Source organism: Rosa chinensis, chromosome 5, assembly GCF_002994745.2.
Source record: "Rosa chinensis cultivar Old Blush chromosome 5, RchiOBHm-V2, whole genome shotgun sequence".
Taxonomy (NCBI): domain Eukaryota; kingdom Viridiplantae; phylum Streptophyta; class Magnoliopsida; order Rosales; family Rosaceae; genus Rosa; species Rosa chinensis.
The window spans coordinates 74,150,298-74,166,572 of NC_037092.1; the positions used below are offsets into that span (position 1 = coordinate 74,150,298).

At 36.7% G+C, this 16,275-nt stretch overlaps 2 protein-coding genes and 1 non-coding gene across 7 annotated transcripts; 1 reads left to right on the top strand and 2 right to left on the bottom strand.

Moving 5' to 3' along the window:
• The first annotated feature begins 1,083 nt into the window (after nucleotides 1-1,083).
• LOC112168469 lies at nucleotides 1,084-2,190 on the top strand. 2 transcript variants are annotated; one of them, XM_024305592.2, is made up of 3 exons: nucleotides 1,084-1,390; nucleotides 1,589-1,822; nucleotides 1,912-2,190. In XM_024305592.2, exons 1-3 carry the CDS (start codon nucleotides 1,160-1,162, stop codon nucleotides 1,951-1,953), a joined length of 507 nt encoding a protein of 168 aa, XP_024161360.1. In that variant the 5' UTR covers nucleotides 1,084-1,159; the 3' UTR covers nucleotides 1,954-2,190. The 2 variants fall into 2 exon arrangements, with proteins under 2 accessions (XP_024161360.1, XP_024161361.1); XM_024305593.2 differs by having other exon boundaries at nucleotides 1,088-1,390; nucleotides 1,592-1,822.
• On the bottom strand, nucleotides 1,460-1,531 carry TRNAG-UCC. Its single transcript has one exon. It is a non-coding gene; the product is annotated as a tRNA-Gly (tRNA).
• A 203-nt stretch (nucleotides 2,191-2,393) lies between the features above and the next one.
• On the bottom strand, nucleotides 2,394-15,618 carry LOC112168467 (DExH-box ATP-dependent RNA helicase DExH11). Of its 4 annotated transcripts, none has more exons than XM_024305590.2 (23): nucleotides 15,322-15,618; nucleotides 14,824-15,081; nucleotides 14,164-14,424; nucleotides 14,020-14,088; nucleotides 13,622-13,697; nucleotides 12,800-12,969; nucleotides 12,579-12,686; nucleotides 12,296-12,397; nucleotides 12,006-12,206; nucleotides 11,761-11,871; nucleotides 10,246-10,313; nucleotides 9,663-10,050; nucleotides 8,821-8,976; nucleotides 8,632-8,742; nucleotides 8,367-8,420; nucleotides 7,481-7,738; nucleotides 6,834-6,943; nucleotides 6,098-6,251; nucleotides 4,745-5,210; nucleotides 3,938-4,152; nucleotides 3,593-3,831; nucleotides 2,994-3,120; nucleotides 2,394-2,907 (listed from the first exon to the last, which is right to left on the bottom strand). In XM_024305590.2, the coding sequence occupies exons 1-23, from the start codon at nucleotides 15,454-15,456 to the stop codon at nucleotides 2,695-2,697; spliced, it is 4,050 nt and encodes a 1,349-aa protein (XP_024161358.1). In that variant the 5' UTR covers nucleotides 15,457-15,618; the 3' UTR covers nucleotides 2,394-2,694. The 4 variants fall into 4 exon arrangements, with proteins under 4 accessions (XP_024161358.1, XP_024161356.1, XP_024161357.1 ...); XM_024305588.2 differs by having other exon boundaries at nucleotides 12,800-12,984; XM_024305589.2 differs by having other exon boundaries at nucleotides 13,622-13,706.
• Between the last annotated feature and the right edge of the window lie 657 nt (nucleotides 15,619-16,275).

Consider the following 16,275-nt stretch of genomic DNA (forward strand, 5'->3'; position numbering starts at 1 on the left):
TATGGAGAATAATAGTAACTTTTTAGTTTGTAGGCAATAACATTTCGATTTGAGACAATAACTTTTCGAAAGATGGCAAGTGACTAACAAATGACAGTAACTTTTTAAAAGAATGACTATAGAGAAAAATAAAAAAGAGTAAAATAGGATTTTAATGTCAAATTTTAGAGAATGAGGTCCATGTACCAAAAGAAGAAATATGCCCAGAACTATTCTTCTTTGTAGAAGTGAAAAAGAACACAAAAGAAAGTATAAACAGAGAAATGGGAATTGAAATCGTTTATACCAACTTCCAACTAACTTTAGTAATTGCAAGACATGTAGCTCCAATAAAATGTTGGTAGATATTTTAAGTTTGTGTTTCCTTTTTTATTATTATTAAAAATTGAAAATAAAAAATAAAAAACCTCAAGCATGTGGAGAAGTCATCATATGTCAATTTCAAGATGGTATATATTGATATCAAAATTTAGTTTAGCTCTTGGACTCCCATACCAAAGAAAAATCTATACTATCAACAGACAAGTATTCAAACAGGTGTCCAACTAAAACATCTTATGCCATCAAGTTGATATTGAAATCAAGGGATGTCAGAGAACATTTAAATCTTAATATGGGATTTTAGAGAGTAATGAAATCATGAATTGCAAGATTTTTAAGTTTTAAATACTCACTCACATTCCACATTATTTGGCTCTATTTTTTTTTATCATTCTTTTTTTTTTCTTTTCTCATATATCCCACATTCATGGTGAAGTTGTGCGCCAAAGCTAATTTGATCAATTTTTTACCAAAATATCATCGTCTCAAGATGATGGACAAGTCCAATAAGAGGACCTCAAACTTGAGAGCTACAAAAGAGAATAATAAAAACCACACTTGAACTTGCCACCTAACAAGTGCGATATAGGAGAGACTAAACGGATAAGATCACATAGTCGCTTGGATATTTTCTAGACAGTTGGATACATTTTGGGTCCCAAAATTTCCACCACACCAACTCACCAAGTCTTCATAGACAATAATGCAAGCAAAAAATATCTGTCTACTACCAAACCACCACTTGTGTCCATTTCTCATATAGTCATATAAACACCAAAATTTTGTGGGGGAAAGAACCAAAGGAGTGGCAAGAAGAAACTATACAGAAGAGAGAATAATGGAGTGTTGTGGGAGACCTAACAGGAGCGACGTTCATTTGTCAAGTGAAGAAGGGGCAAAGATTGAGTCCGAGACAAGAGAACACTTTGATGGAGTAGCTCCCAAACGTCACTCAAAGCCTCAACGCAGCGAATACGCGTCTCAATATGTCGATGTTCTCTCTAAAGATGATAAACAAGAGTCCAGTCCTGAACTTGTTGAGTTCCAACGACTCGAAAATGATTCACAGGTTGGTTTTCTTTCTTTCCTCGTGTACATAATCTGTTCCGATGTTAAATTTAGGGAAGAAAAAAAAAATTGCGTCTGCCGGGAGTCGAACCCGGGTCTATTGCTTGGAAGGCAATTATCCTAACCGTTGGACTACAAACGCCTTGTTGATGAGATTGTCGTAAAATTTATACTTGTGTATTTGTTTTCTTTTTTGAAGCAGAAATTGGTTCTGAATGGAAGTGAGGTGAGCGAGGAATTTGTGGAGACAGACTACTACAAGGATCTGAATTGCATTGACAAGCAACACCACACAACAGGAACAGGGTTTATCAAAGTTCAAAACCCTGGCAACAGAGGTTACCGCCTTGAACCTGATTCCGACACCAGCACTCATGCGTCTTGCCAATGCAACCCAGCAACTAATGACTGGGTACCAGATGCTGCTAGTGAGGTAAGTGGACTACCCACATTTCCATTCTGCGAATCAGTCTTTTTTTCCGATATCTGAAGTGAACCAATGTGTGTGCTTTCTTGTTCTAGGTACCTTCTGCTTCAGGCAAGCCAGGCAGAAGTGACAACTAAGGTGGAATGTGGATCTCCGTTGCCTTATAAGTGAGATACTACTGTTGCATATTTCTGTCTGCATTTGTGATTCTGTATACCCATTGATGTGGCCAATAAGTTTATGATTAATCACACCTGTATGCCTTGAGTTGATGAGGGTATGTAATAAATAGAGCTTTCTATGCTTCTTCTGATCACAAGAGGTTCGAATCTTCTTTTTTATGCAACTATTAAGAGCTACTGAAATTTAATCGATTATCAAGAGATACTGCAAATCCCCTTGAATCCTTGATTCTCTCATATGAGTAGCAATTTATGTAATAATGGTAGAATTACATTCAAACCTGCCAGAAAAAAATCATTGCTGGATTTGGTTCACTAAGAGAATATAATATACACTGGATTATTGCTTGGTTATAAGTACTACCTAAACAACTACCACCAGCAAAACAGAACAGTGATGAGAAATTGCAGGATACCATTTGCATTTGGGCCATAAATGCACGTTAAGAAGTTGTCAGCTTGTTAGCACCTAAGTAGCTATCTTTTTCTGAATCTCAACTAAAAAATGGCAAAATATTCCTGCCATATCTTACAACATGCGCGAAAAATTCTAGGTAAGGGTAGAAACATTGAGAACTTTGCTGAAATTCAGCATATAGAACAAGACGTATAACAAGGTATGGCTCATTTCCAGATCCTTCCATTCGGTACTTACAAGGACGAACTGGAGAGTTGTGCCTTCAAGTTAGGAAGCAGTTATACTCCTGTTACGTACAAGCTAGCTGCGAAAACAATGTCACGTTTTATTGCATTTGAAGCTGTCTCCATTTTCTTGTATAGAGCAGAATTACCCATAATAGATGCAGCATTTTTGAATTCACGACACGTCTCATCAAGTCTAACAATGGTCCGCACTATCATGCCTTCAGGAACATCTGTGAGTTCACAAATATCTGCAAATGGTGTGCCCTGCAGATAATAGGGACATGTAAGATAGACTGCTCCAGACAAGTCACAGGAATCATTGATGAAATTTTAAGGTCAAACAGTCAAACCTTTGCCCACTCATAAACAACTTCAACAAGACCAAACTTGAGATTCTCTTTGGCGTACTCTTCTGGATTTATTGGAAGTTTGAAGTAAGCTTGACACTCGCCTAGTCTTATTGCTGTATTGTACAATCTGAAATGAACAAACTAATCAGTTTCTAATGGTCAGGACATCAATTTTATTTTACTAATATTTCTAATTTTTTTTTTTTATAAAAAGGTTTGGTATGAGTTTAAAATTAAACCAGGTGATAATAATGCAGAAAATACTATTTTAATAACAATTATGCCATGCATGTGGTAACATTTTGATATGAGCACTGAAGTCAGAACTTCATAAACACCTTATTTCTCAAAATAATCTGCAAGGAGACCACACCACGAACAAAAATTGAAAACTCTAGGTTACCAACAAAGAGTTTGCAATGCTAACATCAAAGGCAGCACTAAATAAACATGGACAAATCTAGTGGCAAATGTAGGTTCTGAATGGAAGCATACAGAAATACTACCTCAATCCCATGCATATATTTTGTATTAAAGATCTGAGCCTGGAATTCTTATAGCACAGAAGAAAAATTAACATGCAAAAGATAAAGAATGACCTCTCTTTCGCCATAGAAAGTTTAGGAGTAAGCGAAGGTTCAGAAGTATTCTTCTGCTGGAAAACGAAGGATGACATTAATGCCACCGCTTCTTCTGGTTCCAGGTCATCTAGTTGGTTCTCAAACAAACACTCTGTGCAGATCAACTCCTCCCCAGAATTCATCTCACATGCGACACGGCCTTTTATTTGAACTACAAGGTCAGCATCTATACATCCGATTTCCTTCAGAACATCTATCTGAAAATACAAAATTAAAATATTAAGTGGGACCCCTACAACTGTAGAGACATTCTATACAACCCAAAGCAACAAAGAAAGAAATATGTGAATCATGAAAATGTACCCGTCCTTGAAAATCTGGCATCTGTTGAAGTGCTTCGTCTGACATTTGAAATTGAAGAGCATTAACTTCCTCTCTGTGTCTCTTTATCTCTCTTGCTAACTTAATGTGTTCCTCCAATTTAATACATCCATGGCACTTATTCTTTGCCATCTGCTGCAACAAGTTTGTCCATCTGTAGTATTTTTCCACAAGATGCATGTCTTTCAACTTCAGATCTGAACCAGGATCACCACTATGAAGGTCAGCTTAAAGAGTGAGTTGACTCTAACAAATTCTCAAATGATGCAAGTTTTCTGCACATTATTTTTCTTTTCTTTCAACGATAGAACTAATAAACCTAACAGAATATAACAGAAAAGAGAAAGTAAACATGAAATCAAGAAGTGGATAGTTCAGAATTTAGATTTCCAAGGACAAAAAAAAATCATAAGAAGAAGCCATACACAGCTTTATAAATTTATATAGGTGCATTGAAGTGTATATATATCCAGGAATTATTTGATTAGAAACAAAACTTTTAATGAAATAAAAAAGTACAACATTGTATACTTTTTATGTAGGGATTCATTGGGAGAGGCTATAGTGAGGACTCAATGAGGACTTTCAAATCAACGGCTGGATGTGTGGTCCCAATTTTAGTTGAAATTCTACAACACATATGTCATCCAACCGTTGATTTAAAAGTCCTCATGAAGTCCTCATTTTAAGGCCTTCATTAGAGCCTCACCTGGGATACATTAGTATAAGTCAACAAGACTTGCTTTCTCACATAACAATATTGTTATACAGATTGTGAAATAGATATACCTTTTAATGGATCTAAGGCTGGAGGGTACTTATTTCCATCAGATTTTGTGTCCAACAGCTGTTGCACTGTCTTGGAGTAAGCAGCACTGCTACCGTCCTCAAGAAGCCGAATTTGGTCAATCTTTATTTTGCGAGTGCATATGTATGAGAAGTCTGTGTTATCGGCTCCTCTAACCTCGTATCTCACCCCAGCAGCAGCACCATGGTGTGGTAATTTTATGTTGATAACACCTGATCCTTTGCGTGAAGAAACAGAGGTGCAATACTCTTCTTCAAGAGCACGTTTAGATTTCAGTACCATGTAGTAACCCTGAGAAGAATCAGTGTTTTTGGTATCTTGCAAGTTACCACTAGCCAGGGGAGTTTGGATTGTCGCTGGTAATTCAGGTTTCAGCACTAGAACGATGTGTTGCTTATTACTAGAAGAAGGTGCTTTCACAACAACTCCAAGCAAGTGATCCTGGGCCTGTTAGTAAAGCATCCATACAATACAGGTTTAGCACACCCATAAAAACCAGAGAAAAGCCTCATAGACAAATGGAGTTCACATGTATATTCAAACTGAAAACACAATAACAGAACCACATAATTAAAAGCTAACAACAGATATATCATGCTAAGTGAGGACCAGGAACATTCTTCTGCTTTGAATCTCTTTTGGACCTCTTGTCCACTATTAGTTTACCATTCCCTTTTAACTTCAGTACCAAGAGCAGAAGTAACGAGGATTAGATGGCAAAGCCTCGGATGCAAAATCCCTATTAACCCTGGAAGGCTGGAACTCATTGAAAATTTTCATTTACTGTTAACAATTAATTTTCAAAGTGATATTGATAAGTTATTGAAATTTTACCTACTAATATTCCTTTTAGGCTGAAGACATAGAAACCTCAAACATATGAACACTCATGCTTCAATACATAAAATTTCAAACTCTTTCAATTAATGTAAATCTCCTCCATGATATCTCCCACCCTTATGCATACAACTGTCAGGGAATAATTAAGCTTTGACCAATTTAACGGATATATAGGCTGTTTTAAAGTTACGGTTAAAGTATTAAGTTAAAATAATAAAGACTCAAGTCTTTTTCAAATCACAACATCAGACAACATACATGTATTTCTTCTAATCTTAAGTTTTGATAGGTACAAATCAGATGTCAGCCTAAAACAAGTATCTATTTGTCTCCCATACAAGAAAAAGCCACAAAAATCATGCAGGAATTATCATATATCAACAGTTTGACACTTACCACAATTAATAATACTCCAAAGAGTACCACATAAATTGGATCCAGGAGGAGGAAAAGGAAGGAAATCTTAATAACTAAGCAATAAATTAAGGACTCACTGATTGTGATTTCATGACAACCACTCTTCCAGGTGTAAGAAATTGTTGGGCAACAGGGGACTGCATTACTGCCTCCAATATTTCTGTTTCATGCGTCTCTGCTTCTAAGTATATGTCATAATACTCCTCAATAGCTGGTTCCCCTTTTATACATCTACATGCAAATACCCATGCTTCATGAACCATATAAGACAAAATGCAACATGACAACAATTTCATTTGCTCAAGTGTAATAAACGAAATTTTGACTATTAATTAGTCTAATAGCAATCTGTCCACAGGCCACCTTAATATCAACTAAACTTAAACAAAGGGAACCCATCGACAGTTGTTGGAAACCGAGAGAGAGAGAGAGAGAGAGAGAGAGAATTGTTTCTATTACTGACAAAAGCCTAATATGCTATGACATGTCCACAAGTGGTACAAGTGCAACTTGTATTGTTAGATATGCATACTAGAAGCACAAAATATTTTCACTAGCAAACATAAAAAATCAGCAAAATTCCAACCAGAACCATGTTTAAATTTCATTTGAATAACTGTCTTTTATACTTTTAAACCTTGCATGCCTGAACAATTATGCCACATTTCATAAGTTACCAATAAATTGAGTGGAACAAGCATAATATATCAACTAACAAATAACAGATCAGTATAAAAGAGGCTGTACTGAATCCCACATATAGATTATACATTACAAGATAGATAAGTATAATCAAGACCAGTGTGGACCTACTCGATACTTTTTGTAGGCTGAGCAAGCTTTCGCATCAGAAGTTGCTGCATATCTGGTAGTTTCTTCTGAGCATGGAACTCAGCAAAACTTCTTTTCAGCATGTCCTCCACCTGCGGTGATGGTCCCAACCAATATTCATAAATGGACTCATTAAGACAACAGAGATTAAACTTTGCCTTGTGCCTACTTATGTTCTTTATAAACACATAGAAATAAGAAAGATAAACAAGAACCCTTGTTGATTATTGTGAGACTTAGTTTATAAGCAGAGGGTGGTTGGTCCTTCACTGCAATGAACACAAGATTCTATCCTAGTGAATCTCAATGTAAGTTCTTTTTTCATCCTACTGAATCTCAATGGAATATTAATCCACCCCAAATAGAATGAACTTTCAGCATGAGATCAAGGAAAGTTTTTGGGACCATATATTTACTGAAAGAATATATTTCTTTTGCTCCATAAAGCTACAGAAGTTATAGATGAAGAGCGTTCCTGTATTTATCAAAAGCTATATATACATCGTCAACATGAGCTTTACTTTCAGGATTTAGCTTCTTCAATTTGGAATGGGATTCAAAATTGATATGCGGTCCTGTTTCCTTTCCCCTACACGTATGAATGGGACTGACAAGAAGTAAATAGTTACCTTCAGTTCTTCAACACGAAGAAGATGCATGATCATAATATAAGTAAGCCGAAACTGAGATTCTAGCCTGGTTGCACTTCCAACTATGACATGCTTCAAATCCCTCTCTTCTAGGATTTCATCACGGCACATTACAATAACTGTACCAATTTTATCAAGTCCTCTCCTGCCAGCACGGCCTGCCATTTGAGTATATTCTCCTGGTAGTAGTTGTCTAAATTCCTTGCCATCAAATTTCCTTAATGTATCAAAGACAACCTGCGCAGAATCTTGACACAGGTTAGAATTCAAGATAATAATGGCATATCTACAGCTAATGCATAGCAATTAGGAAGATGCACTGTCGCTAACCCATCTGTCCATTTATTAACCAGGGTTCAAAAGCACAATTATTTTCCCATAATTCCTGATATTTTATTTCTTCATATTAATGCATTCATCAACACAGACTAACAAACCACAACCAGAAGTGGCTTTGTGAAAAATTAGAATACATTTAGGTGGCACAGACCATGTGTTTTCTGGTTTATAATAAACAATTGAACGTAATACAACCATCAAGCAGACCAATTCCTGAGGGATGAATCAAATACATTATAAGAAGTCACAAATTAAGTTACTGAGCTAGCCTTATATAATGAAAATAAATAGCTTCAACCAACATCATTTTTAGACATTTGAACCGACAGGATTATTTGGTAGGACTGATCAATGAATTTAGCACTCAAAGAGATGAAAGAATACAGAAAGATAGAATATTTACCAGGCTGAAAATTTTTCTTGTTTGGACAAGTAGTTATTTACCAAAGAACCACCCCAGAAAATCTTTGATATGGCAGTGGAAATTATACTTCCAATTTTAACAATAGTGCCTAACACAACTCACCGTTCTAGCAGGTGCATTCACTCCCATTGCAAATGTTTCTGTTGAAAACAGAACCTACAAAAAATTAGAGGAAGATTACAAATCCAAAATCACCACAGTAACTCAAATTTAATTAGATGCAGAAATACAACAGAGAAAGAAAGTTCAATACTACTGGTCATAAATATACAGTTGGACTAAACATCAAGGTATCCGGATTATCATTTTGAACAACAAAACATCAACGTCAAGAAACAAGTAAAATCCAGAAGCAACACGCACTTACCTTTATCACACCGCGACAAAAGAGCATTTCAACAACTTCCTTAACAATTGGAAGAAGTCCTGCATGATGGACACCAATCCCTCTATGGAGAAGGTTTTGAACTCTGAGAACCTGCATATGAGACATATGATGTCTAAGGCCCAAGGTTTTATATTTAATTAAGATGAAATGATTAGTATGCAACTAGACCTGAGGTAAATTCCTATCGGATCCCTTCAGCCGTGAAAATGCTTTGTCACAGAAAACACGAATCTGACTTTTCTCAGAACTACTTGTCAGGTCAGTTCCCGGCATGCTATCAGCTGACCTATCACAGCGATTCTTTGAGAAACAAAATATAACCACCTGTACAGACAAGTCAAGGCATAAGAATACAGAATTATTAGATAAGCAAGGTCAATTCCTAAATATAGAAAATTCCAAAATTTGCATAAAGTGAACAAAAGTCTCGTAGATACTAGAGCTAAAAGCATGGACGGAAACAAAGTTTTCTCCTCTGCTAAATATGAACATGCAAATTCCATTTGACTGTGCCTTCCTTTTTTTCATTATTCTCTATTTAGTTTCAGAAAAGATGAAATAATAATCATGTAGGCGTGCCTCTAGAGTGGACGTCTGCAGTTTTCAAAATGCAGACACCAACCCTGAAATGTAATTAAACAATAAGAACCAGTCATTCTTTAGGTCCTCCGCAAGGATTGTCCTTGCAAAGAATCAGCCAAACAGCACACCGTTTCGTATACAGTATGTTGGTCAAAATGAAAATGAAAATGATGGTAAGTAAATGCCTAAACAATTCTTTATTTTGGCTGATTTTTGGCAGATGTGTCCTCGGAAAGAGGACTTGGAATAAAGATAGTTCTGACCATTTGATTGCATCAGGGGCCGAAGTCTGCATTTTCAAAAAGTTTATGGACATCCACTCTTGATGCTGATCTTAAAAGCTCTTGCTGTATTCTTTTCAGAAGTGGCTAGAGTCAAATGAATAAAAGCAATAGACATGTGCGACAGGGAAGTAAATTTAAACATACAGGTAATAGTGACTTCTTTGAGAGCTTGTTAATAAGTGACAACCACGAAGAAGCATCTGATCTTCTTAAACCCCAATTGTTCATGCCATTGCCGTTGTTTTGATTTGCCCCACCAGTTCTGGATAAATTCCCTGAATTATGGGCACCCGATTGCTTCTGTTTTCCCGAGTGTGAAGTTTCACGTTTTTGACCGCGAGCCGCATCATGAGAAGCTGGAGCACGTGATCCGCCGCCGCCACCGCCGGTGGCAGGACTCATATTCTTTTTTTTGAATGTATCTTTTGCAGCTTTAAAGCCCTGAGGAATGAAGCTTTCACTTTCACATATCTTGTAAAGTTCTCCAGAGTAAAATAGGCAGTGCTCCAATGGGACTGGTCTTTTTGTAGTCCTATAATAAAATTACACTTACATATAAAAATATTGGAAAAAAGTTTAGAAAGAAGCATCATAAATGTTTTAAAGCGTCACAGACAATGAGAAAAAAATCAGTTTATGACATGATTTGAATTGTCTAAGAAAAGCCCGGGGGAAAGAAAAAAAAAGGTTGAATCAAAGACCATATACTGCACCAATGCATGCTTACCCTGTAACACGGATTTGCTTTTGCTTTGTCCGTCCAATCCAGTCAGCAAACTCAACTTTGTTTGGTACCTAAAAATTGACAATTAGCCCAACATGAGATGCATCTGCTGCCCAAAAATAATAATGAAAATAAAGGGTCGTCTGGGGGACCAATGAGCTAGTATCGTAACACAAGCTGATAATTCAACCTAAAAAGTTGATAAATATAGAGCAGTTATCCTGTTGTTTTCAGGCACAAGAAAAGGCTTTCAAAAGAATAGACAAAGAAGCATGTCCTGTAGAAAGATACCAGGTGACTTTACATGTTAGGCCAAGTTTCAAAATCAGGTACTTCCAACCCCTAGCATTAGTTATAATAAAATATGAATTCCAGTCTCTTGTCCTCTTTTCTTTTCAGCCCTACAACCCTAAGATAGTAGACAATGCTTCTATACTAAGAAAGTAAACATTTCTTAGTATTAATCTAAGCGCTAATACCAGCTATTTGGTTGGTATGTTCAAGCAAGTATAGAAGCGTAGTTCACTATCTTTGCTTTTTTCGGACTGTCTATTGGCTGTGCTATGGAATTCATGTTTTTATTGTAACTAATGCTAGTATACTTGCACGAACAAACCAACCAAATAGCTGGTACTACCAGCTACCGCTTAGATTAATACTAAGAAATGTTTACTTTTTTCAAATAGAAACAAATTTTACCAAGACATCACAAATTAATTAAGCAAAAAAGGCTTAAGAGGTTAAATTTTCATAACCCTGATGATGGCCTTGCTTAATGGAACTTTCCAAATAAGAGATATAACATATAAAAGGTGTGATATAACATATAAAAGGTAGGACAGACAATTATGAATAGTGAATTAAAACAGAAACAAAAAGAAAACAAAAAAATTGAAAACCAATACATGGGAGCAGTTTCTTATAACTGCAATTGCAGATTTTTTCTTTTGGCAATCTGAAAACAAAATTAAAAAAATCAATAGCAAAATTCCAACAATATTTCTAACTGAAATAAAACATAAAAAAACAAAAAAGAAACCGACAGACAATTGCACGTGTGTTAAGAGGCTAGCAGTTAACGAATAAACAAGAGGGGACAAAGAGAAGACCATCAGATTAAACATTAGGCCTATTCAACAGATATATGAGAGCAAACAGCTTCCAAATAAGAAATGAAAATTTAAGATGGTTGTAATATCTAATACTAGCAAAGGGTAATTTTGAGAAACTCATTTATCATTTACAATAATACCTAATTCAAAATAACTTTATCAAAGGAAACCCTGTACTAATCAACAGTTATAACTCTGATCTATAACCTTTTGATAGATATAATTCAATCAACAATTATAATGCTCTAATCAACAACATTTTTTATCAAATAAAATTCAAATGAATTTGATGACCTATTGATTTTAACAACTGATTGCTGAGTTGATCATTCAGACCTTTGATTACATTTTCATATTTGCATTATTTTTTTCATGGTGATAAATAATATCACGAAAGAGTGCATACCGTAGCTGAAAGGAGGACAATGTTGATGTGTCTCGGGAGCATTATAATAACTTCTTCCCAAACAACACCTCTTTCGACATCATTGACATAATGAACCTCATCAAAGATAACCTATCTCCACACACGCATGCAGAAAGATAGCAAAAATATTTCAACAATTGGCAAAGTACTGATAGTGAATAACTATCCATAGAAAGGAGGGAAATCACTGATCAATATGATAACACAGAAACCAGCCCACTTACCCATTCAATATCACGTATGATGTCAGCACCCCGATAAAGCATTGACCTTAATATTTCCGTGGTCATAATGAGACAAGAAGCCTCGGGCCTCAAGCTAACATCACCAGTGAGAAGTCCGACATCGAATTTTCCACAGAAGTCCCTATATTTTTGGTTGCTGATGGTTTTGATAGGAGCAGTATACACAGCTCTCGTGCAATGCTGCACGGTGATAGTATACCAAAGATTATTAAATAATATTCATATATGTGCAATAAAAACATCCACCAGTAAATTAATTCAGGCTATACTTTTGATGCCAGAGCAAATGCATATTCTGCAACAACTGTCTTTCCAGCTGATGTGTGAGCAGCTACAAAGACAGACTCCCCCTTCTCAAGATAATAAATTGCCTGAACAAAGGTGAACAAAGGTTATCTAAGCAGAAATAAATTCTCGGAGTCACTTCCTAAGATAAAAGATAATTTATACAGTTCTGTAGTAAAACAAAAGGAGGAAAAAAGGAAGGAAGAAAAAAAAAAGATTCAATGAATCTCTAAAGAAAGCATATGGTAGGATGGATTCAAGCAATACCTCCTTTTGGAATGTATCCAATTCAAAAGGGAAATCAAGTGCCTTATCAGGAACAAGATCATGAAAATTCTCCGAAATCCATTCAGTATGTCCACTAATAGCCCAGGCCTGCCAATGGTAAACCGCTTACAAAAATAAAAATACACTTGATGCAAAGAAAGAGACGTGCTAAGTTCATATACGAGAAAGTTTACTTAAACTACTATATCACTAACATTTACCTCCGGGTCACCACTAGTTCCATTAAATCTTGACTTTGAGTCTCCTGCCTCAACTGACAAAATCTCATCCAACACAGACAGTTCAGGCTCAGGAGAATTGCTGGTAATATCAACATCAACAACATTTGCTTCATCCTCTGACTTAACAGATTCCGATCCTGACGATTGACCTTTGGGTATAACATCTTCATTAAAACAACCCAAAACCATATATTAAAATGACCAGAACAGAACTAACAGACCATATACTTGCAGAATTTGGTCCCTATTTCAAAAGTAATCTTGAATAGTTAACAGCATATGTGTCAACCACAGGAAAACAAATTATATAAAAACATACAGTTCTTATTCCTATTATGCACAACTTTTTCCACAAGATCACACTTGTTTATTGTTAACCGTGATGTCACTAATATTTTTGAAGATGAATGATGGAGAAGGAGGGGATGAGCAAACTTATCACTGCAGGACTCATTACCAGACCATTAGAAGCTGAAATCCAATGTCAATACAGGATCCTGGAATGTCTGACAATCTGCATAAGTCTGCTTGTCTACTTAAATTTAGAAGTGACTTGCCTAACTTGGTCTATTAGTTGCAAAGTTAGTCAAGAACACAATTAAGCATTGCAAATCTAATAGAGCTAAGCCAGCCATAATTCATTTGAATGCAGTGATATCTAACTCGGCCTATGTCTGCTCAAATTTTCAATGCGCGAGCATCTGGCCTCCATGAATTTATTTACATCTCTTAACCCATAAGATCATAGCATTATAACCAGGTATACTGATGAAATGTATCAAATTTGCATATTGTACATACCATTTCCTTCAAACTCAACAACATCCTCATCCCAAGCCTTTTTGAACAAGTCATCAAACTGTACAGACAACTCACTCTGCAAACCCTAGAAATACATTGAGAAAACCTTTGTTAACTTGAGATGAGATCGTTATATTGAGAAAAGACTTCATTGACATACCAAGCCACGCATATATATGTATGTCTATATATAACCAACACTTTTCTCATTCACTTCATTACTAACCACTAATTCCCAATGAAAACTCTATGCTGTAAGAGAAGTAATACATTGAAGGCAATGTAGGCGACTCAACGACAGAGAAATTCTAAAACTGATATATGAATGCAGAGTCCAATTACAAACTATATTGTAACAGGTTCAAAATATTTGAAAACAGAAAGAAAACAAAACTGACCAGCTTTTCATCTGATGTGCTCTTGACTGAACCTTGATCATTGTATACATTCCATGAGCCAGGATATGCCTAACACAAGAGCTCTTCTGTTACTATGATATGTTTAAATTTACAACTTTCAATCAAGATGACAACTGAACTGACCTTGAGAGGACCAAGGTCCAAGCCTTGCTTAAAACTTGGTGGAACAGCCTGTGCAGGGCCACCAGTAAGAAGTTCGTGTACCCATTCGCCATTAGAAGCACCATCAGGAAGAGTTCTTTCTAGAGATTGGGAATCATCCAAGCCTCCTGGACGAAAAGGACGGTTGCTGATGCTTCCCCATACAAAATCCTTTGCTGGTCCGGCCATGCGTGGCAACGAACCAGACTCTTGTGCTTCTATGGTAAGTTCTGCTTCATCGACCTAAGGAAATATAATAAGCAAACTCTGGTCGACATGTCGAAAAATAAGATAACAATTGTGACACTACATTACAACAATACTGTCATTACTACAGTACTACAACCGTGACCTAAGGAAATGTTGGGCAAACACAATGCTCAGGCTACGAAAACTAGAAAAGCAAAGCAGCAATGTAGGTTGTTAGTTTGTGTCCACTAATGTGGACCAAAATTAAAACCTCTCCACCCTTCCTCAAGAGGGGAATGGCTCGGCCTCAGCTGCTTTTCATTTTCAGGTGAATTAGACTCAATAAACTTAATAACAAAAAATAAAAAACATCACCGCATTATGATTCTGATTTCCCATACTAGGCTAATCGACATGTTCACCTAAACACAAAACACTGACTGAGCCGCATACCTGCACAGATTTGGGTTCCCAAATCCCTCCTTCTGATCCATTCTTCTGGCGCCTAAACGGTAACTCCCATGTGGGAACAACAACAGACCGCGGCAATGACGGCTCCAACTGTACATTAGCCTTGTCAAACCAGTCAAAATCCCACTGCCTCCCAACCTTTTCCGGTGAAAATACATCAGAATCCAATCTTGGCAATAGATATGTCTCCTCTATATACTCTTTTATCGACTCCGGCGTTTCCCTAGCAAATGCAGGCGGCTGATACACAAATAAAAGCAGATATCAACACACTAAGATTACGAATTTGTTAGTAAACTCCAATAACTTTTCAATTCAGAACCAATTTGTTTACTTCCCACTTAAACATCTAAGTCTTCAATTAGGCACTGCCTAAAATCCAATACACTAAGCAAAAGAAAAGGCTGAACAACCAGACTAAGCGAAACCCTAGCGATTGAAGAAAGGAGGCAACTGAATTGGAAGAAGGAGGAGACTGACCAGAACGAAATCGGGGAGCGACTTGACGGGGTCGGAGCGCTCGACGGTGCAGAGAGGCTCGAGGCGGAGGTGGCCGCTGTGGCCGGAGAAGCCGACCCGGAATGAGAGCTCCTTGGCTGCTTGTATCGGATCCATTTACTCTCTGGAATCTTTTTTGGGGGTTGTGTTGGAGTGTTTAGGGGTTTAAGTCGGGTTCTTTTATTCCGAATGGGGCATTTGATTTTTGGCGGGTTTTGTTTATTCGGGTTGGTTTCAGTGTCACTCATTCACAATTTCACAGCCGGAATTGTGTAGAAGCAGCCGTCGGAGGAATTTGAAATTACGAGGGTTTTGATTTTTTTTTTTTTTTTTGTCCCATGGCATGCACATCAAACTTTTTGTTTAGATAATCAGACGTATTAGATATTGCGCCCGCATGATATTGCGGAAACATAATCGATATCGTTCAATTCAATGCTACGGATTTAGAAATATTTGTTTATATTACATTACCACATTATATATTATATATTTATTTGAACCTAAATTTGGCAATGCTCACATGCCACACAAGTGGGTAGGGCCCACAAGAAATTTAGTTTAGGGCCGCTGTTGAATGGTTGAATAGCCGCGGCATGATGAATGCCAGCAACGCTCTTGTCAAGTGAATTTCTTATAAATAATCTTTTAGTTCCTTAACCACTTGACGTCTATGTCGAAGCTCAAAGGACAAGGGGGCCCTGTTTGCACCTAAATTTAGCAAGGCCCAGGTGGCAGACGAGTGGGCCCGACCCACAAGGCGTAATGAATGATTGCGGCTAATCAGCTGCTACATAATGGATGACCGCAATTGAATGCCCGCAATTGAATGGTGTTAGTTAAGTTCATAAAGGTCATTAGATACTTCAATATTTCAACAACACTTACCAATCTTTACATGTTTATCTTATCAATTTCTTTACGGGTATTTATCTA

Excerpts from the sequence above, each read along its gene's own strand:
- LOC112168469 (XM_024305592.2), top strand. The coding sequence starts at position 1,160 with ATGGAGTGTTGTGGGAGACCTAACAGGAGCGACGTTCATTTGTCAAGT. Across the intron at positions 1,391-1,588 it reads GACTCGAAAATGATTCACAG|CAGAAATTGGTTCTGAATGG; the intron begins GTTGGTTTTCTT and ends TCTTTTTTGAAG. Across the intron at positions 1,823-1,911 it reads TACCAGATGCTGCTAGTGAG|GTACCTTCTGCTTCAGGCAA; the intron begins GTAAGTGGACTA and ends TTCTTGTTCTAG.
- LOC112168467 (XM_024305587.2), bottom strand. The coding sequence starts at position 15,456 with ATGGATCCGATACAAGCAGCCAAGGAGCTCTCATTCCGGGTCGGCTTC. Across the intron at positions 6,252-6,833 it reads CAGCCTACAAAAAGTATCGA|ATGTATAAAAGGGGAACCAG; the intron begins GTAGGTCCACAC and ends ATTTGCATGTAG. Across the intron at positions 4,153-4,744 it reads AGCCTTAGATCCATTAAAAG|ATCTGAAGTTGAAAGACATG; the intron begins GTATATCTATTT and ends ATCCTGGTTCAG.